The 21,729-nt window shown below is 39.9% G+C and overlaps 2 protein-coding genes across 2 annotated transcripts; both read right to left on the reverse strand.

Moving 5' to 3' along the window:
* Positions 1-3,621: 3,621 nt before the first annotated feature.
* rereb (arginine-glutamic acid dipeptide (RE) repeats b) lies at positions 3,622-13,133 on the reverse strand. The gene is made up of 17 exons (XM_074674637.1): positions 12,856-13,133; positions 11,878-11,926; positions 11,279-11,403; positions 10,738-10,837; positions 10,547-10,645; positions 9,910-9,990; positions 9,656-9,809; positions 9,433-9,522; positions 9,141-9,334; positions 8,818-8,973; positions 8,471-8,581; positions 7,216-8,321; positions 6,392-6,596; positions 5,600-6,299; positions 5,354-5,494; positions 5,069-5,243; positions 3,622-4,578 (listed from the first exon to the last, which is right to left on the reverse strand). Exons 1-17 carry the CDS (start codon positions 12,879-12,881, stop codon positions 4,545-4,547), a joined length of 3,546 nt encoding a protein of 1,181 aa, XP_074530738.1. The 5' UTR covers positions 12,882-13,133; the 3' UTR covers positions 3,622-4,544.
* Positions 13,134-14,183: 1,050 nt separating this feature from the next.
* On the reverse strand, positions 14,184-21,230 carry eno1b (enolase 1b, (alpha)). The gene is made up of 12 exons (XM_074677138.1): positions 21,084-21,230; positions 19,547-19,641; positions 19,355-19,450; positions 18,716-18,774; positions 18,545-18,614; positions 17,873-18,006; positions 17,526-17,748; positions 16,861-17,058; positions 15,901-16,102; positions 15,209-15,317; positions 14,936-14,994; positions 14,184-14,607 (listed from the first exon to the last, which is right to left on the reverse strand). Exons 2-12 carry the CDS (start codon positions 19,629-19,631, stop codon positions 14,541-14,543), a joined length of 1,302 nt encoding a protein of 433 aa, XP_074533239.1. The 5' UTR covers positions 19,632-19,641; positions 21,084-21,230; the 3' UTR covers positions 14,184-14,540.
* Between the last annotated feature and the right edge of the window lie 499 nt (positions 21,231-21,729).

The raw sequence follows: 21,729 nt of genomic DNA on the forward strand, positions 1-21,729 counted from the left end.
AGAAAGTTGCATCACCCTCTATGATCCAGAAGATTTCTCATCAGTGTTTGTGTTTGACTACACTCCTTGTACACTCAGGGATGAGACGTCCCTCTCTTTCTTCCATGATTCCGAGTGCAGCGACAGGAAACTCATCCCCATCTTCTCTTGTTCTCAGCCAACTATTCGAGAACTCACATTCCCAAATCCGAACTATGTTTTCCTGAGCTCAGACTACAAGGAGGCTAGTGATTTCTCACCAATCAGGGTTGTGTCGCACTCTTTCATTCAGAGCAGAGACCCGGGGACATCAGTGGCCTTTCCCAGTTTGCTGTCTATAAGAAGGATTCACCTCCAAAACAAAGGTGGTATCTGGTGTGGCAGCTCTGGCACCTGGGTGTTTCCAGTTGAAGCTGCAGACAGTACCATAAAGGTTGAAGATCCACTGTTGACTCGGCGTCCTGAGAGGAGGGTCCCAACAACTTCCTCTCTGTTATTCAGAGAGCTGGCAGAGCAGCAGGGGATTTTGGGGACCTTTCAGACCACCAGTAAGTCTAATCTCTTCCACATCAGAGCGGATCAAAGAAATTGCATAGAAAGAAAATCAAATGAGATGGATCTAACTTTTTCTTTTGTGTCCCTCACAGGACGAGAGGGTATTTTCTCCACACTGAAACAGTCAGATATGTGTTTGGTCTGCATTGCATTTGCTTCCTGGGTATTAAGATCATCTGATCCCGAGGCTGCTGACACCTGGAAAGCTGGTATGAAATACCCTGATCTCTAGTTCTTACAGATCTTACAATAATTCATTCAATCTACATCCAAATTTTTGAATGTGCATTATCAACAGGGTACCAGTGTAGGACCTGAACACAAAGATTTGTGTCAATTTAAATTAAGTTTTTTAATGGTTGTTTTTCCATTCCATTTCATAAGGCTCTGACTGGAAATGATTTCTATTTTTTTGCTGAGTATAGTAATATTTATTTATACTCTTTGATATGTTGGTGTCAAATTCTAAAAACTAACCTTTATCAAATCCTTTTCAGCTCTGCTAGCAAATGTCAGCGCCCTTTCAGCTATCCAGTACCTGCGGCAGTATTTAAAGAAGAAACCTTCACGAAACAATCCCTGATACATAAGATATCATTTCCAAACCGTACCTTTTCACTTGGGTCCATTCATGAACATTTGTCTACTCTTAATACTCTGGCGCGTGGCATTACAGGTTGGTATTGGCTATGTGTTTGGCTGGTTGGAGGAAGGTCATATAAGTAATGGAATTTTGGAATAGTAGACATGGTTTTGGGGTTGCATGGTGGGACAGCTCCACAGCAAGAAGGTCACCAGTTCAAATCCTGGTTTGGGAAAGATAGGCCTTTCTGTGTGGAGTTCGCATGTTCTCCCCATGCACATGTGGGTTCACTCTGGGTATTCTCGCTTCCTCCCAAAGTCCAAAAACTTGCCTATCAGGTTAATTGATGACTCTAAAATTGCCTGTAGGTGTGAGTGTTCGAGGTTGTGAGGGGGTGGCTGTCTCTGTATGTCAGCCCAGTGATTGACTGGCGACCAGTCCAGGGTGTACCCCACTTCCTGCCCGAAGACAGCAGGGATAGGCTCCAGCCACCCTTGACCCTGAACAGGATAAGCAGTAGAAGATGGATGGATGGATGGATGGATGGATGGATGGATGGATGGATGGATGGATGGATGGATGGATGGATGGATGGATAGTCCTGGTTTGCCAACAGTGGCATTGATCCACTTGAAATATGACTGGCACTATATGCTTAATAACATTATGTCATATTATTTGAAGCAGCTGTAAGCTTGGAAATTACACTTAGGAAAAAAAAGAGCAAGGTAACTCAACCATACTGACCTCCACCATTGCTGTTGACAAAGTTGGTATCAAAAGTCCTGCTCTTTTTTTATTTCAATTGGTCAGTGATCAAGAAGTGACATTGATGAGCATGACAGAGTTCCAAAAGTTGAACTTTTTCAACCGAGAAGCCTGCAACAAAAATTCACTGACGATGTGGGAATAGATTAGTAAATAACACTGATGGATACATGCTTTCAATCATACATGTGTGCACATTTAATGCCCAACCCAAAAAATCTAGAAACATCCCTGCTTGAAGCATGCTTTTACCTAAGTACTAAAACCTATTTTCTTTAAGCTACAGTGTCACTTTCAGTGACGAGAACTGAGTAACTTTGCTTTAGTTCAAACCCAGGAAGACAGCAAACAGACATCCTTTACTGGATTTCTGTCTCAGAAGTTGGAACAATAGTTACATGTATGTAGTTGGGACAGAGGATGATTTTGTGAGGATGGTGAGAGTAGGATGCACTGTGTTTATTTGAGGCTAAAGGTGAGGTGAAGTCCCATTTAACTTTTGATCACTTTAGCTTTTTTTTCTTAGTTAACCGAAGAGGTTACATGGACCATTCTGTAAGTACTGAAGCTGTTACTCTTGAAAGCCAAATGAATGCAAATGTTCTACTGTAGCTTTGTATGTTGTTTAAGTTATGATGGTGGCTTGATACGTTTTTGATCAGATTACAGGTTAATGCAGGTTGTCTTTTGGAAGGTAAAAAAAGAAAATTGAACCTGTAAGTAGTTTTTGTTGTAGCTATTGGTCAGGTCTGTGTAGGTTGTAAGCAAGGACTCAGTGACTGCTTAAGTTGGATTCAAACTATCATGTAAAAAGGCTGTAGAAAATCTTTATTTTTGGGGGGAAAATGTTTTACTATGGCTATTCATCTAGACAAATTTGTGCTGAGCAGGTAAAAAATGGCATTTGACTGGACTATCAGGGAATAAGATTTGAGAGGTCTAAAAAGTAGTTCAAATCTGTTAAGATTTTTCTGTTTCTCCTCTCTTGTCTGTTGCATGCAAAAAACAACACATGGTTACATCATTACATTTGAGCAAACTAAACTTTTTTTAGAAAAAAAAAATCTTTTAAGTTTTAATGTATTATTATCACTTTCACTGTTGTGTTTTTTTCTGAGACTACACAAAAGTTGTTGTGATCTGAACACTTTATAGTTCTTGTCAAACAAGACTGGGTAAATATGATTTTACATATGTAAGGTTCTGTGCAGTAAATATTATTATGCAATAAAGCCATTAATACATCATACTTTTTTGTGTCTTCATATATGGGTGCAAAATAATAGCAAGAAGAATTTCATTGTTAAAAAGTCAAAGTTGATGAAAGTCTATTGGCTACACGTATAGACTGCTTAATAAGAGGATGTAGCGTCCTTCATGTCACCTATTTAAACAGGGGCCATATTTGAAATGTTGAACTCAACCTAGCCTTAGGTGGGTTTGGATGTGGGAAAGAGGCGGGTCTTTCACCTCTTTGCAGACAGCAACAGGTGCCTGTCAGTCAAGTCAGCCAAGCTCTTATATGGGAAAAACTTCTAAGAATAAAGATTATTTTAAAAAAACATTCACTTGTCCAACAGAATAATTATTAACTCATGTTCTTAATAGAAAGGCAGCTAAGTGTGAGTAAAAAACAGGCTATGTAAGAGGTAATAAGAGGAACTCCAAGTGCAAAAATGATAGGGTGTCATTGCAGAAATATTTATTGAAATAAATATGCAATGGATACACTTCCATATTATGTCACATAAATATTAAATTTAGAGGCAGTTCTTTAAAAAATGTCCATTAAAATGCTCAAAATTTAGTATTACTCCAATTCAGTTACATCAAAACAATGTAAAACCTTGATGTCTGTGGTGATGGATCATTGTCCAATTCAAATTCTTCTAACATATAATGCCATATATGTTTTTTAGCTTATGATTTACTGCTGTCGTGCTGAGTAAAAGGTCAGGTGTTAATGTCTACTGCTAAATCAATAGTAATCATTCATATAGAATAATGTGAACATGTAATATTTACATTCTCAAAAATGAGCGAATAAAAGCTTAGGTTATACTGTGGAAAGATATCTTGATATATAAAACTTTAGGATTTAAACAAATATCTAGCAGATTAAAGATTTAAACCAACCTCCACTATGCTTTCAAAGTCTAAACACCACAATGCAACGCGCTACTCTAGTTAGGTGTAAAATGAAGACTGAGTCATGCTATGTCATTACAATCATTCAAACACTGATTTAGATGTCATTCTGTACAAGGAAATCATTTAGAAATCATAGGGCTATTTCAACATAACACCAAAGTCTGTCTGTTTTCATATCCTTTGTAAGAGAGCAAATTCATCTTCTTTAATAACAGTTTAACAGATTAGCAGAGAAAATCTGTAATTTCAATCTCACATAAACAGATGAGATTTTTCATTATTGTCATAGTAAAACTAGTATAAAGTCTTGTGTGGTATGAAAATCTCAGACAAACTTTGACTCTCCATCAAGTGCTGAACAAGGAATGCACGTACAGATCCACAAATTTTTCTTCTAAAATATGTAAAACAATAAACAGACGCACAGTTATTCTTGTATGGTCTTAAAAGTACACAGTATTCTATTGGGTATGAATATAGGGTTTTCAGTGCATGCACCACCTGAGACTCAAGATGGCTTGTCACCTTCTTTCTTCAGACGACTGCGGGGAAAGAAACAAAAATATGAAAAAATTCTCTGGGGAAAAAAAATTCTGAAAAGGATAGGAGCTGTTGAATATACTTTAATTAAAAAAATCAGGCTTCTCCCAGTGCATCTTAACCCAAAATAAAAATCTGTTGGATCTTGGAAATATTCTTACCAGCCAATTCACATAAATAAGTATCACTGCAGACATCTGGGAGACAGGAAAACTGCAAGAACGGTCTCATGGGGTTCATAACTCCCAGAGTCATGAGCGCTGTTTATGCAGTTACTATCTCAACAAATTCCTTTGTTGGAGAAGGCAACAGCATAAGCAGTTTTAATGGCTAATAATCATGTCCAAAGTAAACTGTATATTATGATACATGTGCACTGTAAGCTGAGTCGCTTTGACGACAATAAAACGCCTTTTTACTGATAGAGATTTTATGTCTAAAGTCCTCATTTTACGGCTTCACTTGTATTCAAAAGACAGTTAAAAGCCTCACCTGTAGTAATCTTCCTGACTTGGTATAGGGCCTCCATGCAGGTGATGTCCATGCAGCCATTGCTGCTCCATTGCCATTCTCTGAAGCTCTGCAGACTGAGCGTGCATGGCCTGGAGCTGATGAGCAGCTGACATCTGTGGAATCGGGCCCTGCAGCTCGCGCGGATACGCTGCTCCTGTGGGAAAACGCAATTATAGAAAGTCAAACAAACTGGAGGAGCAGGACTCGGCAAAACAATATCTGAGATGAAAGCTGTTAGTGCCGAAAAGAAGTGAGGATACACACCAAACAGTGGATGGCGCAACATTTCATGATCATGGGGGAGATCACTGAGTAAAGGGTTGGGAACTGGACCACCAGGGAAAGGAAACCTTGCCAGACGTGGTCCTGTTGCAAGGGGGTCCACAAGGGGATGAGGGCTTGAACCTGCATCAAAAAAATTAACCATATAGTAAATTAGAAAAGAAATGTGATACATTTTGAGAAATATAATAATCTGTTAAACTATGAAGTGATACAGTCAATCTTCACCTTGACCAAGGGGATCTTGCTGGTGCAGGTGTAGGTGTGAGTGAATGTGAGAGTGTTGGTGATGATGTGGAGTGACGTTGAGCATCTGCAGTCTGGCAGCAGGGTCAGCCACAGACGCCATCCTCTCTGCATGAAGTCGTTCTGCAGTTAGTCGCTCAGCGTAGCTCAGCTCAGGGCGTAGCTGAGGTGCTGCCAGTGCCATCCTCTCCCGCTCTAAGTGGTTAAACCCTGGATGGAAAGGCGCAAAAGGGTGGGGAGGCCCAGGAATGTGGGGTAGACCAATGGCCCCATGTCTGGCGAAGTGCTCCATCGGATTGGCAGATGGGTGCAGAGTTTCCAAGTCAGGGGGCTTGACCTCAAACCCAGGCTTCATCCTCTCTCTGAGCTCCCTCTCTCTGAGATTTCTCAGCTCGCGCTCTCTGAGGCTAGGCTCAGCACTATACAAGCCGGGCATGTGGTAAGCCAGCAAGGGGTCCCCAGGGCTCAGAGACACGTAGAAGGGGTGATTGCGGTTGGTGGGCGACATAACATGAGGTCGGGCGTATTCACTCAGGGTGCGCAGTGCTGGTGTATCGGGGCCGATGTAAGGGGGCACAGCAGCTACAGTAGTAGGCGGCTGATCGAAGGAGGGACGTCCATGTCCCTGAGGTGCCATCTGAGCCTCGCTCATACGACTGTCATGGGATGAGCTTGAGGCCCTCTGTAAGAAATCAGCAAGCGTGACATCAGTCAGACATGTTTGCATGACAGACAGAATGTGAAAAACAGACACGAAGGGAATGTCACACTCACAGCATTCCTGTCAGCCTCCCTCTCTCGCTCTCTTTCTCTGTCTTTTTCCCTCTCACGTTCTTGGCGAGCATTTAGCTCCGCCTCCCTCCTGGACTTTTCCACCGCCTCCTCTCTCTTCCTGGCAAGCTTGGAGGATGAAAGTGGGGTGAAGAACAGGTCTGTTCTTGCACAGGAGTTGTAACCACGATCCAAGTGTTTTATAAACCTGTAGCAAACATATGAATCTTTATGTGACAATTAAATTTTATCCACAGAAATAAAAATGTAACTTGTGTGAAAGTTTGTCATGAGTTTGTAATATGGGGTATGTGTACTAAAGTTTGCTGTACATTGTTTGTAATTAACTTTATGTGGCATTTCGATGACTTACGAAATATGTTCACCTGATGCCAACTTTATGTCTTTGAGGGAGGAACTAATTTACTGTGCACAACAAAGTTTATGAGAACCAATTCCAGTTCAGCTGCGTATACATCGCTAAATACCACACAAAACATCACAGACTGAGGGCAGCATTAAGTGCTGAATCTAATGAAAACCTTCAAGCAGTGTGACAGATTAAACATAACCCCTCCTCCCTCAAAAAGAGCAGTGACTAAATCAACAATGTGGCCCATGATCCTGATATTTATGTTAAATTTTTGGCCTCTCAATAAGATTTTTTGCTTTTAGCTCTCCTTGTTGGCAGTAATTTCTAAATGTCACAAAGTGTCTATTTATGAACTGGCTAGCCTGTTATTGTGATCAATTGCTTAAATAACACAACAAGAAATCGTCACAGGAAAATAAAGTGTAGTTTTGTAAAAGAGTGTTTTCAGTCGTACCGTGCTGACTGGCTGGCGTGACTTGCGATGTTGATCACAGTTGGCTCTGGTGAGGGGCTACGAGGTGGAGATGGTGGGCTCTCTGCTTCCTCAATCTCATCCACCGGCTCTTCTTTAATCTGAATTTGTGATCCTCCTGTTATTGTGCTGGGCGAAGGTCTCAGAGGAAGAGGGGGAATCGATGGTTGCAGGCTTGGGACAGGGCCAATGGTCGAAGGTGTGACTGAAGTGATAGGGTGTGAGGCTGCAGCAGGTGGGTGAGAGGAAGTCATGCTTTTTCCAGGATGGGTCTGCACCTGAGAAATCACTGGCAGTTGGGTAGGAAGTGGCTGCAGTGGCAAAGGCTGTGGCATGAGCTGAAGAGGAGGAGGAGGGGCACCAGGAGGATGCTGGTTAGGCAGAGAATTAAGTGGTTTTAGAGCAGGGGGTGGAGGCAGATTGGAGGGCATCTGAGGGTAAGGTGTAGCAGACTGGTGTGGCATTTGTTTTTGTGAGGGTGGAATTGGAGTGGTGGGAGGTGGTTTGATTTGTGGGCCAGGTGGTGGGAGCTGAGACTCTCTAAAGAAAGGAGGGGGTCGCTGGGGTGACAGGCCATGAGGCTGGACAGAGCTGAGAGCTGGAGGGACTGAAAATGCAGGAGAGTGAGGAGGGTCCTGACCAAGACCTGATGGAGGAGGTGGTGGACCAGGAATAGAATGAGAGGCAGGCAGTGGTCTGCTGTTTGTAGCAGCTGACTGGCCAGCAGCAGGCTGAGGGGGCTCTGGAGAAGCAGGAGGAGGGCTCTGAGCAGGATCAGCTGGGCCAGTGCTTTGGGTTGGTTGAGGAGTGATGAGAGGGACCTGAGAGGGAAGGGCTTGTGGGGTCGGTACGTCAGCCAGCACAGCGGCTGCAACAGCAGGCTCTGATGGGACGCCGTTGGGCTGTGCAGATGAGTCTGAGTCGCTCTCGTTGCCCTGCTGAGGACTGGGAATACTGGGAGAGGAGCTGCGGTTGTCCTGATCTATGTCTTTGGTGTCACTGCTGCCGTCGTCCTGAGCACTGCGGCTTTCAGAGGAGCTTTCCTCCTCTGCTTCAGCTTCTCCTTCTGAGCGGGAGCCCTGTGGATCCTGAAGTTAAAATATAACAAATTTACAGTCTGCCACATTTCAAACTTCTTTTTACAGATTAAGTTTTACCAGATGAGTTCCTAACAAGCCAAGTGAAATATATTTCGAAACACATTGCAGGCGTTTCTCTCTGGTATTGAAGACCTTACCTGTGTTTTCAGCCTTTTACTTGCAACCTTTTCAGGCTCATCGGGCTCCTGAGCAGGACTCTCCCGATTGCGTTTTGTTGTCTTTGGTGATGCTACCTCCTCTTTTATTTTCTATGGAAACATTATGAAATTATAAAAGTTAGTGTGTAAGAAACTGAGCTGTTGAAATCAGTCTGGTTACAGCAGTGTTTGTAACAACACATGTAACAAGCATTTTTAGAAAAATATATATTAATTTGCAACTGTAGGTTTACAAACTAAGAGATTGTTTTTGGAATCCTTAAGAAGAACTTTTTTTTACTAACTTTCAGCTATTCTTGTGTATATAAAGAATAAATTGTGTTTACCTTATTGGTCTTCCGGCTGGACTCGTTCTTGTTTTCTGCAGCAGAAGATCTTAAGGATGTTGTTCCGCTTAGAGCTGGCTGGCTTCCCGTCTGCTGATCTTCACTGGTGGGGGAGCCTGTGAGCCTCCTGTGGCCACTTCTCAGAGATGAGAGTTGCTGCATAAACATACCAAGGAGTCAATGTTATTAAAACACACACACACACACAAATTTTCAGACCTTCTATGTGAGGCAGCATTTGTCTCACATTTGAGCAAAATTATCTGCAACTACTACATGTAAAGAGTTATTAATAAAATGACTGATGCTGGTCTCAGGCTTACAGGTGCTCGGCTTCGCCGTGTCCTCATGCCATGCTTGCTGTTCACCTCCTCTGTCTCTTTCATCTGCTTAAACATGAACGAGGCTCCTCCAGACTTGGAAGCAGGTGGCAGGCACCCATGTTTGTTTTCATATGTGTGACAAGTCGTGCACAGCAAGGGGTTGTCTCGTCCTCCTTGGTGCCAATCCTTGGAAGCTGTTTCGGACATATTTGTTTGGGGTTTATAAATAATGTAGAAAGATATACTGACCCCTGCCTGATAAGATATATCAAGAAAACAGAAGTATACTCACTTGTAGTACCACAGTGGTTGCAGCTTTTGATTTCCTGTTCACTGTCTTCACTGTCGTCCAGATCGTCTTCACTGGCAGAACTTGCATCAACTGCAAAAAAAGGATTGGCTCAATATAAAAAAATATATGACTACCACATTTATTGACTTTTACAACTTTTTCAAAAAGGCTTGGTTTGAAAGGAGTCATGAAATGGCAACTCATTTCTGCAGCAAGTGCTTACCTGAATAATTTCTTGAAGGAGTGCTGACAGGAGCTGTCACAGAGCGAGTTTTTGCTTTGCGAGAGGATGGCTGTCGGCGCTGCTGTCGATAAGCTCTCGTTCCTGCAGCTTCTGGTGTTTTCTTCCAGTGATAGTAAAATGTGATCAGCTCTCCCTGAGGGTGACAACAACACATAATATTTTATATCACACATAAAGCGTGCATGACAAGCAATATGTGTTGAAAGATGTGTTGTGTGTCTGTGTTTAATTACAGTCTTTTTGCTGGGCAGAAAGTCTTTCCGGATGCGGAAGAAATTCTTTCCATACTGTCTCAGGCCTTTGATAAAGCGTTTCTGTGGGGGGAAAAAAATAATAACAGTTGACCACAAGAAATTTTCATGATGGGATTCTATCACATCAAATACTTCTTAACAGGCTACAAAATAATCAGACCGCCATTTCATTACAAAGATGTCGAGGAATACATACATAATCACATTACTGTATCAGGAGCTATAGTATTCTTTGTAGTAGCAAACAAGGCTGAAATGAGGCAGACGATCAAATTCAGTCCATGTTTTGGAAAAAGGGCAGATTTGTAGTCTCACTTTTTTAAAAGACTGTGCCATGACACATTAGCTTACTGACACATCAGCAGGCCCTCCTCCCTGAGTTCTGTCTTTTAGTTTAATAGAGCTGCAGAGAAGTGACAGGTCTGTACTTGCTGAGCAGACTGTAAAGTTGTGACATAAAAACATTATTACACAGAAGCTGGACCTCCTTTACTGTGTAACTTTTTTGACAACTTCATTTTCTATCATAAGTCAGGGTTTTATCTGTCTGCTCAAAGACTTTTAACAACTACAAAACTCTTGGAAAAGAGCTTTGTTAGGAGCTCAGATGTCTCACCACATCATCCTCAGACCAGCATTTCTCAATTAGCCGCGGCAGAGGCTTCTTAACCAGACGCTGGAGAGCTTTCGCTGCATCGTAGTGACTTGCATGAAGCTTGAAAAGAAAAATGCATTTATGCTTTGAGATGTGTCTGTTTTGTATAGATGTATATATTTTGTAAATAAAACACAAGTTCTTCTTCATACCATGTTCAGTGCATTGAGCGTGGTGTCGTCTCGGGAGGCTGCTAAACATCCATCCTCTGTTGATCCACCGTCACACATCCCTGCAAATGCTGCCATGCTCCTTAAAAAAAACATATATATATTTTATATATATTAAGTGATGCTAATATTTTTGGGGTAATTTGCAGTGTTTCTGTAATCATCTACAGGCTTCATATCCGCGTATTCAACAAGCTTGGCATTTAAATATGAAGTAAATAGAGAAAGTAAACAACATCCAGACTGCAGAAAAGCACGTGAACACAACACTGGTCTTATCAAACCAAAATGTTCTTTATATGTTTAAATTAACACAAAAAGTAACAAACAAATGAACACCTATAATCCCTGCAACAAACTCAAAAACTAAGTCTGAATTGAAAGGGTAGGCAAATAGATCCAGAAACTTTGCAAGTCTTCATTTTTCTTCAAAATAATTATTTACCAGCAATTTCACATTACTTAACCCTGATCAGACCACCTAAGCAACTTTGATTTTGCACAGCAAAGTTCACAGACTGACCTGGCAGCTCTGAGGTACATGAGAAGGTCACAGTCATTGACCCCAGGTGTCCACATCAGCTCTTCATTCTCTGTCTGAGACTGCAAACCTGGAGTAGGCCGCAGCTGTAACTCTGGAAGTTTGGCCTACAGAGACAAGAACAACAATCAAAACACATAAAAAGCACTGAAACCAAGATACTTAGGGTCTTTTTGAAAGTTTAATGGGTCACCAAGTTTTCAAGAAGCCTCAACTAAAAGAGTTACGATGTAATAAAAATCATGTTACAATCATTTCTTGTTTTGTTTGCAAAAAAAATGTTGCATGTGACAAATACGCAAACATACGAACTGACTTGCAAATATTAAATACGGTATGACATGCAAATTTAGTGCACCAAGCTGACTGGTTTGATGTCAGGAGCTTGAAGGCAAACTAGTAAAAGGAAAACCAATAGACAAATAATAGTTCTGTTTACTGTTGCTTATTAATATTGCCTTTAATCAATTTTCAAACAATGATTTTAAATGCAATTTTGACCTTGAATTAAGATATGAAATAGTCATGTACCAATCTGACCTGGTTTCAAATATATTTATGGTATTTGTAGCAGATTATACCTGATGGCTTGGTCCAACTCTGATCTCTCCCTGTGTGTTGTTCAGGCTCCTGTAATGAATACAAGTACACCCAGTGTTTATCATACGCATTGCATTTCTTGATCCAAACATTTTATTTTCAAAATATGACAAAAGTAAAGTGTGACAGGGTGCGGTAAATATTGTAGAGTTCACGTTGTGAAACAGAGTGCTATGCAGTAAATGTTAATTACAGGGTGCTTGACGCTGCACAGCTTGCACACAGACGTGAGATCAATACGTGTACAATAACTTGTCTGTTGTCGGAGCAGCTTCCCTTCCTCAGCTCTGTGATTTCAGCAGTAGAATAACAACCCGCCCCTCCATCACTGTGAGCCAATGTCAGCTGTGACCTGCGACGTTTCCTTATATTACATGAATGAAATTTGACGCTAGCTACAGCAAAAGACTGTCAATCAATCATATACGAGCTGCTAATTTTTACGGTCACCATTACGAGAACAGTGTGTGCTACTTCGCAGCACTTAACAGGTTGACAGTGCAGCTACATGATTATGGGTCGTAGCTAACTGTGAGCTAAAGTATGCAAAAAATACAAAATATATATGAATGCATGTCGCTGACATACATACACGCTTACAGCTATTACGATCCATGTCAATATACGTCAAGCCCGGAGGGAATAACAGCACAGTTATGAAGCATGTAAGCCAGCTATGCACTTATCTAATCCTCTTTGCTGACATTATCGAGCATTCTATCTGCAATAGTTGCTGTTAGTTACAAATAAGCGACCGTGAAGAGCAGCTAGCTGCTAACGAGACAGCAACATTACGCTGTTATTTGGCTAGCTTGTTAGCCAGACACGAACTTCGTGACCACTGACACTCTGGCTATTTCACATAAACGGCTTTCAAAGTAGCGTGACAAAACACTAATCAACATACTTAATAAACATTAACTAAAAATCAAATGCAAATGTTAAGATGCTGAAGTTACCTCCGCGGACTGAATAGGTCGTCCATGTCGAAGGATGTTTGGATGTGCCTTGTTGACACTACGCAGCGCAGTGGGCGATACACACAAACTATGCGAATCCCCTATTACATGGCTATTCAAAATGGAGGCGGTGTAGTAGAGGGAGTCGGTGTATTTTTTTCCAGTGCAATGACCTCAGCAGCCACAGCTAAGCCTTCAAAGTTGTCTGGGTGTACATAACTGAGCATGTGCCGCGGATCATCATCAGCAGCAGCAACAGCCACTGGGGCCGCTCATCAGCTGCTTCTTCACGGGTGCCCATGAATCAAACAGTAACACCATGTTGTGTGTGCTGCTGTGGTTATTAAACACTGTTATGTAAGCTGTAATATTAACCTGCTACCAACAGAGTCAGTATAATGGAAAACACTTCAGGAAAAGCACTGGTGCTTTTATCTTTACGGCAATATTGGTTTTGCAATTAAAACCGCAAGGTGGAAATCAGACACCAATTGAGTAAGCTATGAAATACTCGCTTATAGTGAAAAACATTTTGAAAAACATAAATTTGTTTGATTTTTGTATTGGCCACGATTAAAAGACATACCAGTCAAAAATGTGCTCCAGCTCCATTGCAAAATATCCATGCTCTATTTCCCTCATTATGATAAAGCATGGAATACATTTTTAGGAAATGTAAAAGAAGTATTTCTTAATATCCAAATAAACAAGACTGAGGGTACAAAAAAGCTTTCTGTAACCAGGCTTGCTTTATATTGATTTTATATTTTCCCCTGAAAAAGTCAATGATTTTTTTTCTACTGTAGTCAATGAAAAGCAAACGTTTAGACAAAGGGACACATTTTTTATTCAGACATACCTAAGCTCACATCTTTTATAGATTCAAGATGATATAAATCAGCAAGGCTAAGCTATTTTTTGAACATGGGTCCAATAAATTAGATAAGCTCAGATATTCAGAATTCTCTTAAAAGGTGAAAGGTTTTATTGTGAATAAGAAAGAGGGGTAGAGAATAAACAGCACACTAAGGGATTTATAAGTCAATGCATTGGTTGTTCTAAGATGTTAAATAATTTACATGAGCTTATTATCACTATACTTAAAGTAGGGTCTCATAATACACATATTTTAGAGTCATTTTTTTTCTTCCCCAATGTGAAAAAATAACTAATGTTGTGGAGGTGTAAAGAAATACAAATAAAACATGATCTACAATAAGGTGAATTCAGAGATTGTGACTTCTGTCTTTACAAGAAATTAAAAGTTTGATCAGAGATAATTCCTGCTTGATATAGATTGTGATGTATATTATAATTAATTTGAACTGATGAAGCATTAAAAAATATGGGAACTCTCTTTCATTTAACCCAACAGGAGAATCCAGCAAACTGCTGAATGAAAACAAAACAGGTGATAAATAACCAAGATGCAGTTCGTCTCTAAGAAAAAATTATTTTCTTTTACTCGGTGCAGCCTTTTCTGTTACAGTAAGTTTGCTGTAAATAAATATAACACATTTTTCCCAATTATCATTTACTTACACTTTATAATTACATATCTGAATACAGTAGAGTGCTTTAGTAGAACTACATTACTACAGTTAGTAGAAGCATAGCTCAATATTGACCATGATTGTTGTCCTGTGTTATTGTGAATTTGAGTGTATGGATCCATTTGCATGTATCTAAGCCAGAGGGTTTCTGAAGTTCTTTCCAGCGAAACGAGCCTCACTCCCCAGCTCCTCTTCAATTCTACATTGAAAAAAAGTTTGAAGTTAATTTCTTGTTTATTTCCACAACACTCATTATTTTTCATCAGCATGTTATTGTTGCACAATTCGCCACAGACAATAGCTAAGAACAGATACAGTTGTTCATAGGGCACAAAAATGACACAAATTGTATTAAAAGCCAAAAATATTTTTAAAAATAATCTATCACATTTTCCATGAGCACAAGTAAATTGCTGTATATTGGCAGTGACTGTATTACAGAATATAGAACAATATATTCATTATACAACTTTAAAAATGACACATTTAGGATTAATTTTATCGCTTTAAATACTCTTTACACTTACCTGAGAATCTGGTTGTACTTGGCCAAGCGCTCAGAGCGACAGGGGGCCCCAGTCTTGATCTAAGAGTGTATGGAAAAAGGTGAGTACTGTCTCCATTCATCTTTATGCTCAGGCATTATTATGGCTAGCAGATCTGAGTATTTTTCTTTTTTTGTACTTCTACTTCAGGCCCCTGTCATACTTTTAAACAAAAGGCCTGACGGCAGATTTTTGGCATTAATGTAAAATGTATTACTTTCACAATAGATGTTTAAGTATTTTTTCTGACTTTACCTGTCCAGTGCAGAGACCAACCACCAAATCTGCTATGAACGTGTCCTCAGTTTCACCAGAACGATGGCTAACCATCACACCCCATCCACTCTCCTGAGCCATTTTACACCTGAGAGGACAGATAAGACAGAGCTGAGATATCAACGGTCATTGTTTGGCATGTGCTGTTTCCTCAAACAACTTAACATCCTCTTAAAGTATTTTGATCTCATGAATGTGTCAATATCATCACGTTATTTTATGATTAATATTCGATATGCCAAGCTGAACTTTGTTGTAAGTTAGTAGTGCCACCAGATGGCAGTAGCTACAGCAGCTGACACCCATGTCACTGGAAATGTTTCACAATAAAAGCCTTTCTAAGAAAAAGGGAATCTGTCGATCAGATGGTGGACTGTAATCAAGAAGTCTTTCTATTTAAGGAATAATCCTATTAGTCCAACCACACAATCAAAGGCGCATCAAAATGAGGCCTTGTCCTAAAAGATGACTAATTACACTGATCACCAAAAGGAGTAAGGAATCAAGTTTATCCTCTTATAAAAGCCCAATTTAAATGAAGACATACTTGATTTGATTTCAGCAGTTCTGGTAAATTATGACTCCAGTCAGTGTTTTAGGAGGTATGTTTGTTTGACATTTACATGATTTATGTTCACCACCCTAACTTTTTTTCTGGAGTATCAACTTACGCTCTCATAGACTCTGTGACCGAGCCAATCTGATTGACCTTTAGCAGCAGACAGTTACAGGCCTTCTTCTCCACGGCTTGGCTGATGCGATTAGGGTTGGTTACTGTGAGATCGTCTCCCACAATCTGGATTTCTGTGCTGCCAGTGAAGCTGCTCCAGGCTGCCCAGTCATCCTGGTCAAAGGGGTCCTCAATGGAAACCACTGGAATTATGCAAATAGAAAATGGCATGAACAGTATGTCAAAGTTAAATAAGGAGACATCTATAAACTGTGACAGCTGCTTAAAATGATAATCAATGTCTTCTCTGCTCTTATCTTGGTCAGCTATTTTTTTTTTGTTAACACGTAAAGCTGCTTTGTTATTTAACTCAAGACACTAGTTTGAGATTCGTTTTAAATGACTGTCATCGTGCGACAAAACCAAGTGGCAACCTCCGTTCTAAAAATGTGAAACAGTACAGAAGTGCAAAAATCTGCTGTTTCTCAAGTGTCTGCTTGAGGGTTCTAACTCGGTACTTCAGAAGATATTAAGATTGCCAGTTTGTGGAGACTCAAAGCCCACACCACTTCCAATATGGCTATACAAGCTGATTTGCTTCAAAAATCAGTTTCAGAAATAGTCAGGTGACGTCCGTGAGACTATGTCCATTTATTATACAGTCTATGACCAAAACACTGTTTTCTACTTTCTGATCAAAGTGCTTTCACTGAATTTTTTTTTCTCTTCATTTTAAAATGAGAGATACTGATTGCAGAGATTGCTGTTGGCAGCTTGCCAACAGGTGATGCTGTAATCCACCATTGACAACAGCACACAATCAATTTTTAAGACCATGTCCAAATATGAACGCTACAACCAAGGATTAAGACAAAGTAGATGCTGATTTTGTCGCTCTATTGTGTGCCCTGCGTCTCACCCACTCAATAATGTGAACAAAGATAAAGTGTCGAGAGGTTACCCGGATAATCCTTGACAAAGCTCTTGTAGAGATCAGCCAGCTCGTCAGGAGTGATGTAACGGCTTGGGTCATCAGGAGACTTGAAGTCCAGGTCGTATTGTCCCTCTCTGTAGAATTCAGAAGCTGCTACATCCATACCAATCACAACCTCGTCGGTGTATCCTGCTTTAGCGACTGCCTCCTTTATCAGCTCAAGAGCTGCAGAGATGGACAACAAACTTGTTATTTATGCTGTCTTACATTAAATACACAAATGATGACTTTTACTCCCAGTGAACAGAAAATAAAGGAACAAAAATCACTGCAATGCATAAAACTGAATAGACTAATCGTAAGTATCACATGTAAAACGTTGCTTTTTCTTTTTTAAACTTTTGACAAAAAGTTAAACATATTTAAATCCTTCAATAAAATGATGTTGACAAACAAGAATGCATTCCAAGATTTTCCATAAGCACAATTAAAAAGAAGACAAAAAAGTGAAGTCTCAATATAAAAGGTGAAATGCTATTTAAATGCAGAACTTAAGGTCTCCAAGTGTTGAACTGTGAGCTAAACATAGAGCAAATTTTTCCAACCAACCAGAACATTTGGTTTATAGCATTTTGACAGTAATTTTGTTCTACATGACATACATATACATCTGACTCTTTAATTGAACATACCCTCCTGATTCTCCAGGATGTTTGGAGCAAAGCCACCTTCATCACCCACATTGGTGGCATCCTGACCATATTTCTTCTTGATGACGTTCTTGAGATTGTGGTAGACCTCAGCTCCGATGCGCATGGCCTCTTTAAAGCTGCTTGCACCCACAGGCAGGATCATGAACTCCTGCATGGCGAGCTTGTTCCCTGCATGAGAGCCGCCGTTGATCACATTGAAGGCCTAGTGGAAGTTAAGTAAAAACAATATAAGGAGAGATTTCACAATGAGCCCAAAGGTTAAATGTATAATGGGGAGGAGTTGTAACAGGAAATGGTTATGTTTAATTTGGGACATGGATCCTCACCGGCACAGGCAAGATAACATCTTGGTTTCCTGCAAGGTCAGCGATGTGACGATACAGGGGGACACCTCTTTCTGCTGCACCAGCTTTGCAGACAGCCAGGGATACACCCAGGATGGCGTTTGCTCCCAATTTAGCTAAATGAAGAAAGTAAAATAAATATAAAAAGCTGAATTCTCTTTTCAGTATGTAATGATGATTTATTTACATCACAACTGACAGCAGGAGGAAGACAGAAACTTCTCATGACAACTTCATTTCATTAGGTCCAGACCAAAGATGTGTGTGAGCAGTTGAGAAAAGATTTTTACATCACCATCCTCAGTCACCAGCGCCAGATTTACAAGTCAATTAAACTAATCAATGTTAGCATTCTGGTAAACTACCCCACACCATGTGTCATACAGCTTATTAAGCAAACACTGTGGGGAATCAGATCATTACTCTGTCATATGTTATAAAACCTATAATGTGTGGAGAAGCGAGGATTAGTGTGTCAGTGGTCATGCCCTTGACACACACCATGGTCATGGTCAAACAGTAATCTAAATTTTTAAAGATCTGACAATCATACAACATAACAATCTGCTACAATCCAGATAGTTATGAATACTGTGCTAAAATCCAATCTGGTTATTGTAGAGCTTAGACGCTCGTACAATAAATACCACTTACATTTGTTCTCTGTGCCATCCAAGTCAATCATCATCTGGTCAATTTTTTCTTGCTCAACCACAGATACAGCCTGGCAACACAGGTTACAAAGAGTTGGGAGAAAATATCATGTTAAAAGAAATTAATTTAGAAACAGGGCATAAATTAAGGGTGGAAAAGTACTTGTCTTACTTGGCCAACAAGTGCAGGTGCAATTGCTGAATTTATGTTCTCCACAGCTTTGGAAACGCCTGCAGCAGACAGACCAGAGTGATTATTTTCTGATTACACAGTGAAAACCATTTCACACCAATCATGATACAGATTAGACACACATGCTTTTTTAATTACATGTACAGTGAGGCATGCGACAGGAGAAAGTTTTTTATATGTTTTAGAATAAACACATTGCGTCTTTCATTTAACTTTTCAACCTTATAAATTCGATTAGTTCACAACCTTGAAATCAATGCTGCAGAGACAACATGCTTTACTGACATTTCATCATGCACATTATAGTTTTGACGTCTTGAGTATTCAATGATCAATAGTCAAAACTGTTCAGTCATTTAATCCTTGATGCAATCAGCTTTAATTACAAGGAACAGGCATTTGAAACTTACTAACCCTCTCAAATCTTGGAAAAGAAGACAGTGAGTGGGGAAAGATGACATAGAAATGAATGAAATCAGAGAAGAATAAAAACAACATGTTTTACTTTTCCTGCTTTAGAGGAAAAGCAATAAAGTGCTTTAGAATTTTTGTCTGAAAAAAAAAATCACAGCTTATACTTGACCATTTACTTTCTTTCAGAAAAAAACGTATCCTAACCTTTTCCAAGGTAGCGAGACTTGTCATTGTCCCTGAGCTCCAAGGCTTCATAGATCCCAGTTGATGCACCGCTTGGTACAGCAGCCCTGAACAAGCCTATGAAGTGTCAAATAAAAGAAAAACACAATGGAAGTGCATGGACTTCACTAGATTGGATGTTTCTAAATGGAGTATATTTGTATTGTTGCTTACCTTTGTCAGTGTAAAGATCAACCTCCACAGTGGGGTTTCCACGAGAATCAAAGATCTCCCGGGCGTGAATCCTCTGGATGGACATGGTGTGGGACCTTGTGACCAGACAAAGAAGTCAAAATAGAAATGTTGAAATCTTCTTGACAAATGTGCACTGCAGCCCCCAACACCTCTGGTTTGAGAGGAGAAAACAGCAGAATAAAAACTCAACACCAACAGTGTATATTTCAGGTTCTATTGTCACAGATTTATTCTCTTTTGTCCTTGTGACTCACACAGAAATATCCTGACCTGGCTGCAAGCTCTGGATTGCTAACCAACATGCTACAAGCCTAATTGGATTTGACTTTCTCATCTGGTTAATCACATGGCAGATAGGGTGAGGCAATTTCTGCTAAGGTCAAAGCAAGGTTAAACTTGCAACTTCTAACTGCCTGACTTACTGCACTACAATTAAATATGTATGTGCTTTTTGGCTGGGTAGTTATGCTTCTTCGATTTACCACAGAAGTACAGGCAGTCACAGAATGCGACAGCCCCTATAATCTCTTCACTGATCCTGTCAGATAAGCAAGTGGGCTAACTAACTGACACAGAGACTCATCCTGCAAAACTGAGCAGAGTGTGAGACAAGAGCACACTATACAATTTCCTATTGGTTTTAAAAGATTAGATACTCAATTAAATGGTATGCTGACATTAAAATGCCTTTATGCATATTCACCACCAGCAATCAAAACACATTTAAATCTCAAAACATATTTATAATATTATGTCTTTAAATTTTGTCTTAACTGAAATAACTTCAAATCAAATGGTTACATAATATGCATGAATAATCAACTTAACGTTAACTTTTTGGGGGGTATTTTCAGTATGTGTTTTACTTATGTGTTTTTTTAAGACCATAATTTAAGCAATTACATTCATATATATATATATATATATATATATACTGTTTTCCACACTTCAATGGTATACAGTTTCCCTGTCCGTTTGGCGTTTGTTTTTAATAGCATACAATTTTACTTTCCCATCAATTAGCTAGAAATTTCTATAGAAACAGTGAATGTCAGTGTATGAAAAAGGTCGTTTATCTTTAATCAAATCCAATTTAAAGACACAGTAGCTTGATATCACATAAAGCCGTCCCAGTGGAAGATCCTCTTAGCATATGTCTCGAAACATCAACGCCACAGTTTCCAGGGATTTGGTAACACCAAATGTCTTGAGCCATATGACCAAATTTCGGGCTAAATATAGACATAGTTGATAGTATTTACGTGACATTATAGTAGGAGCGTATTTTAGTCCGGCAAAAGAACAAATAATTAACAGTAGCAATAACTTCTCAATGAACCGGTTTTGGTTATGCATCGACGTTAGCTTATTCAACTGACAGCACTCAGGCCAGATCCGGACGTTGCACGTGAAATTACATTAAAGACCTGTTGACAGACAACACCCGTGAGAAAAACTCACAAAATCCACGCCCCTCATAAACCCTATGCAGACGACAGCGTCAATGGGAGTCTACCTTGCTGTGAAGACAAGTTAGGATATCTTGTTAAAGATCTCTGGTGCGGAAATATCGACGAAGAATGCTCTTCAGACTGCTGTCGGGTTCAGGCGAGGGGTGGAAAGCTTCTTCTTCCCTTTATCTACCACGGCACGCCTGACTCATTGTTTGGGTGTTGCTGCCCCTGTGGATTTGAACATGAACTGCAGCAGTTTACATTAAATTGTTTTACTTTTCTTCACTTTTTGGGCTTTTTTTGTTACAAAAAGATGGAAACTACCTGAAACAGTTGCCAGTATATGTTTTATTCTACTGCCCTTTTATAATGGCGAACATATGCTATTCATCAGCCAAAAACAAAATAACTAAGTTTAATTAAGTCCACAATTTTATCATAGTACCCTCTGAGGTATATCCTGAAATGTACAACAGAGAAAATTAATTACATTTACCAGCTTTCCTAATAACGCCAGTGGCTGTGGAAGTATGCAGACTTAAATACAGGCAATTGTTAGTGGATGATTTTCTGTTGAACATATTGCCCTACATTGTTGTGCAATGTCAGAAAACTAATGAAGTCAGAAAAGATATTTTATTTGCCGAGTTGAGGATTTGAGTGACGTTTGACAATACCCGAATTGCCTGAAGCTCAGCACTATGCTAC

The sequence above is a fragment of the Halichoeres trimaculatus genome, unplaced genomic scaffold (assembly GCF_033239565.1).
Source record: "Halichoeres trimaculatus isolate MK-OKI-2021-1 unplaced genomic scaffold, fHalTri1.1 fHalTri1_scaffold_1, whole genome shotgun sequence".
NCBI lineage: Eukaryota > Metazoa > Chordata > Actinopteri > Labriformes > Labridae > Halichoeres > Halichoeres trimaculatus.

Excerpts from the sequence above, each read along its gene's own strand:
- rereb (XM_074674637.1), bottom strand. The coding sequence starts at position 12,881 with ATGGACGACCTATTCAGTCCGCGGAG. Across the intron at positions 8,582-8,817 it reads CCAGCCGGAAGACCAATAAG|AAAATAAAAGAGGAGGTAGC; the intron begins GTAAACACAATT and ends ATGTTTCCATAG. Across the intron at positions 4,579-5,068 it reads AGTCAGGAAGATTACTACAG|TCGTCTGAAGAAAGAAGGTG; the intron begins GTGAGGCTTTTA and ends CTTTCCCCGCAG.
- eno1b (XM_074677138.1), bottom strand. The coding sequence starts at position 19,631 with ATGTCCATCCAGAGGATTCACGCCCGGGAGATCTTTGATTCTCGTGGA. Across the intron at positions 19,451-19,546 it reads TGATCTTTACACTGACAAAG|GCTTGTTCAGGGCTGCTGTA; the intron begins GTAAGCAACAAT and ends GACACTTCATAG. Across the intron at positions 14,608-14,935 it reads AAGTACAACCAGATTCTCAG|AATTGAAGAGGAGCTGGGGA; the intron begins GTAAGTGTAAAG and ends TTTTCAATGTAG.